Source organism: Rhipicephalus microplus, chromosome X (assembly GCF_043290135.1).
Source record: "Rhipicephalus microplus isolate Deutch F79 chromosome X, USDA_Rmic, whole genome shotgun sequence".
NCBI classification, from domain to species: Eukaryota; Metazoa; Arthropoda; class Arachnida; order Ixodida; family Ixodidae; genus Rhipicephalus; species Rhipicephalus microplus.
In genome coordinates, this window is record NC_134710.1 from 100,946,606 (window position 1) to 100,951,273 (window position 4,668).

At 43.4% G+C, this 4,668-nt stretch overlaps 1 protein-coding gene across 1 annotated transcript; it reads right to left on the reverse strand.

The window, feature by feature from the left end:
* Positions 1–810: 810 nt before the first annotated feature.
* Positions 811–4,233, reverse strand: LOC119175461 (uncharacterized). The gene is made up of 3 exons (XM_037426406.2): positions 1,595–4,233; positions 1,273–1,483; positions 811–971 (listed from the first exon to the last, which is right to left on the reverse strand). Exons 1-3 carry the CDS (start codon positions 1,757–1,759, stop codon positions 922–924), a joined length of 426 nt encoding a protein of 141 aa, XP_037282303.2. The 5' UTR covers positions 1,760–4,233; the 3' UTR covers positions 811–921.
* Positions 4,234–4,668: the final 435 nt, after the last annotated feature.

A 4,668-nucleotide genomic window follows, 5' to 3' on the forward strand; every position in this document is an offset into this window, starting at 1 on the left:
ATACCAGCTGATGAGTGCGTGGTAGGATAACCCCCCCTCGCAAAAGAGTTGGTACGCCACAGCTTGCAATCTCATTGGCTTGATCGCCATCGGACTTTCAGTGCAGGGCTAGCTGGAACATGACGTCATGGTCGCACATCGCGGCAAGATAGCACAACCGTACGGCGATTAACCTGCTGCGGAGTGATCACGACGTAGATGGAACGTCAGGGCATCTATCTGGGCATGGATAGCGAAAGAACCAGCATGCGATGTACCGATTACACAAACGTGTCCTTAAAAAGTTGGCGTCTCGCCATGTTAGAGCTCCAACACGGCTGTTTCAGTGATGTCATTCAATGCAAGCCATCAACACGACAACCTCAATATGTGGACAACAGTGTCATACGTATTGAAGTGGCGTGTCGCACGTGGAGCCACACCCAAATAACTTTTGTCGTTCTAAGCATAGCGTACGAAGCCACAGGGGAGGGTGACAGTCCACAAACCCAATTCATTTGCTTTGTCAAATCTAGTATTGTCTGTTTTTTTTTATAGCCCCTCATTTTTTAGACAACCCTAGCAAAAATTCTGATAGAAAAACTGATAGGCTATTGGTTATTGACAGTTGTATCAGTCTATAAGTGTATCAGTCTATAGGTGTATCAGTCTATGAGTGTATCAGTGTACCAGTCTATCAGTGTACCAGTACTCGTGTGCCAGCCTATAAGTGTAGCATTCTACTCTGATAGGCCCACAAGCGAATCGGTGCTTAGCCAACTGGCAGGTTCACCGCTACATCAGAGCAAGCAGGACACAAATATGAGCACAGAAATCAAACAAAATATTTTATTTGATGTGCCATTCCTTGGTTAATCTTTTGATTTCATAAAGTCATTAATTTTGTTTGCCAAAGCTTTATTGAGGAGCTTCTTCATTTGCTCAACCTCTCCAATCAGAACGGTGTGCTTCAAACAAATGGTTGAAGAAATCTGCATGATCAAAAACAAAGCAAGTTACAGGCAATTAAGCGACAATTATGTGCACTCTAAATAGAGGAGTCAATATGACAAGAAAGTAAGTAGGAGTTCTACCGGTCTGCCTCTCTAGTATTGTTTAAAATGAGTTTGTGGATTCTTGCATAAAAGTACCCAGCTCCAGTAGGCAAAAGCTACACTTGAAGCTTTAGTAAGTAATTAAAACACAAGTTGGCAGTGAAACCTCGGCTGATTACGTGCAAAAATGGAGCCACCAACTTCCATTATTTTGGTCAAATTGCAAAATTTCACCTACCTGAAAACACAGCATATGTTTCTTTCTCCTTGGGAGATTTCGCCTCCCCTTTAGACCGATTGTAGGCTGCGCCAGTAACACTTCTACCGACTTGGCCTGCTGTATAAAAAATGTTAACGGCCCCCTCACGAACAAAACGGGTCTGTCTTTTCAAGCCCATGGGGTGATTGTACAGCCTCTTAGGAACGGCAATTTCTTTGCTCCGATGCACCTATAAAACAAGTCAAAGATGATGTGCACACATTAGTTTGTCAATGCACATTTTCTCATTAAAGCAAAGCAATATATCTTCAAGACAAAGCATACTAGAGTTTTATGATACCTCTCTGTCAGTGGGCACATAATTGATAAGCCGTGCAGCCTCCCTCACACTTGACTGGGCTACTTCAGGGCTGTCCGTGGTCGCTGTGGCGGTTCCAGCGTGGCAGCACATAGTGGTGGCAACGGTGCATGTCGTTTCTGTTTTTGAGACTTGCGGCTGCAACATCCGCAAAAGACAAGGTTGTTTGCTGCAATGAAAAAGTAGAGTGTGCAGAAATAAAGTATATTGCACCCTTAATTGTCACGGTACCATCCTAGGTGTGCATGGTCAAATAATTTTTCATTTCATTTATTGCATCCTTAAAGGCCCGAGGGCATTACATAAGGGGGGGCAAAAAATACGCTGTGAGTGTGTATAATTCAAGTTGAACAAATTATTATAAACAGTACAGCTCTAATATGGTAGTTTGGTCAAAAATGACAACAAAAATGAATCAAATAACACACAAAAGAAACGCTTTGGCTGGGAATTAGAGTACAAACAACTAGGCACAAGCAAATTATACATACAGTACGTTGGTAGAATATATTTACAGCCACGGGTTAATGGGTGGAATCAAAGTGGGATTCCAATTTTGCGCGGAATGATGTGCGGTCAGGTGTGGCAACAATGGTGTCGGGAAGGTGATTCCAAAGTGTTATTGCTTGGGGGAAAAAGGAGTCGTTCATTGCGGATGTACGGCCGTTGATTCGTGCAATGGGGTTTGAATGGTTAATGCGGGAAGAAGTTCTGTTTGGGGGCTGTAAAAGTTCGTGTCTTGATTGGGGTCGGAAAAAGAAACTGTGGAGGAGGCATAGGCGCGAGATGAGGCGGCGCGACGCGAGTGATGGCAGTTCAATTGATTGTTTTAGGGCGGTGACGCTATATATGATAAACATAGCATGCAGTTGAGATATGCAATTAAAGTGTAATGATGCGTTGCATGTCACGTCTCAAAACCATGGTGTTATTATAGGGGATGCCGTAGTGGAGGGCTCAAGAAATTTTGACCAAGTGGTGTTCTTTTTAATATCCACCACACTGTGAAAGTTGTAAAAGCACATTTTCAAGTGATTAGAAAAACATACATGCATCTATACCACCCAAGAGCTTACATTGCATTCTGCTTTTCAGCAAAATTGCACGCGATGGGAATAGGGCAACTTGCTGCTGCATACAACCCTAGCAGCAGTGCGTTACAACAGCTTATGAAGAAATGATAAACCTGTTTGGAAATTTTTGCTGCGAAGGGCATTTTCCAGTAGGCTTATTCTTTCTAATGCTTTTGTATTTTGAGCCCTGAGCATACATATTCACTTCTTTCAAAAGCTCTTTCTCTGTTCTTTTTTTCAGCATTAGCAAACAGCAGGCCTCCCTGCTGCTTCTTAAAACGGTTGCTGACGTGCTTTGTCTTCTGCTTAACAGCAGCTTGACGTCGTGTTTTTTACAACTGCAGACAACCCAACACACAAATTTCACTGCTAGTTCGCAAGCACAAACAGAGCGTATACCCGCACAAGCAAAAATAATTTTAAACTAGTCAATTGTACAAAAAAATGTGACTAAGCTGCGCTCATACCACAGTAGAATAAAATAAAATAGCTTTTCAGCATACTGCAATTTTACTAACACCTTCAATACGACGTTCCGGCGCCCGCGCAGTAGTGGAACAGCGATGCTCTGATATATTCGCTAAGGGGGCGGGGAGTATATCAGAGCATTGGTGCTTCATGTGTGACACGGCACCACGTGCAGAGCAAAATTGGCTGTCGATTGTAATTGCGCCGCAGTAGCACATCAGCCGCAATGTCAACGATAGCCAAACTTGGCTGTCGGTAATAATAATAATAATAATAATAATTTTTGGTGACGTATTATTGCATACATTGCACAGTTGACAACATGGCGAATCCGCTTAGATTGAATAATGATAATATGAGGGTTTTCACGACCCAAAACCATAATATGTCTGAGACACACCGTAATGTAGTGCTCTGGAAATTGACCATCTGGTGTTCTTTAACGTCCACTGGCATTGCACACCAGACGGGTCTCCAGCATTTTGCGTCTATTAAAAATGCGACTGCTGAGACTGGGTGCTCACGATCTAACCCACAACCTTCGGGCAGAAAGCACCATAACTGATACACCACTGCTGCGGACTGGCTTAGCATGAAGGGGTGGATAGCAATGCAAGATGTGCTGCTGCAGCTCACTACAGTTTCAGCTCCCATTCAACATGGCAGACATGAGCGAAGCTGCTGATGGCAAATTTTGCATAAGGATTCTTCCCTAATTTCATCAAGACATATGCATTCACAGGCACAAATCACCTTGACACGCCAGGGTCAAACAGCTCTTTTCCTGCACACAATGTACCAGACCAACAAACATTGCAAGCAAAATACTGCATAAGCTACTGAGTAGAACACGCTAATAAGGTTTTCACAACTTTATGATACCAGTTTTCAGCAATAGCACTTTTCACAATGCCTGCGCAACACTTATTTTTTAACAGGGTCAGCTTGTAAAGAGGACATCTACAAATTTCTGTGTCTGTACAGTTAAAGGGGTACTAGCACCTTTTTCCAAAGGAGAGTTTACTCTGCCATACAAATCTCCCGTGTATCGAGACTGCTCTGAGAAAGTGTCACGCTCAGCAAATGCTGATCTTTTATTTTGATATTTTAGGTCAGATTTTACCTAGGATTCGTACTGTAGCCTGACGATGCACCTAGCGCATCGTCAGGCTACAGTACGAATCCTAGTGACTTCACGCAGCAGCCTGGCAAGTTGTGATGGCGTCAAGCACCAAAACACAGAAACAGAACTTGCGCATCGGCCTCTTGAGTCTGGAATATAGTGTACCTTCACGAGAATACAATATATACGCTTATCAGAAGGCAAAGAAATTGTTTTATCTCGAATTTGTCATCATGGCACCAATAATTTGCCCAGTGAACTGGCTTGCACCAGTACAACGGGGGACAATAAGTGCAAGTTCCAGCGGTTCCAGTTTGATCCGGCACTGGAGTAAGCGTTCTTCAACCTTGTGCAACGTGGCAGAGGGGGAGATTGGACGCCGACCAAGCAGA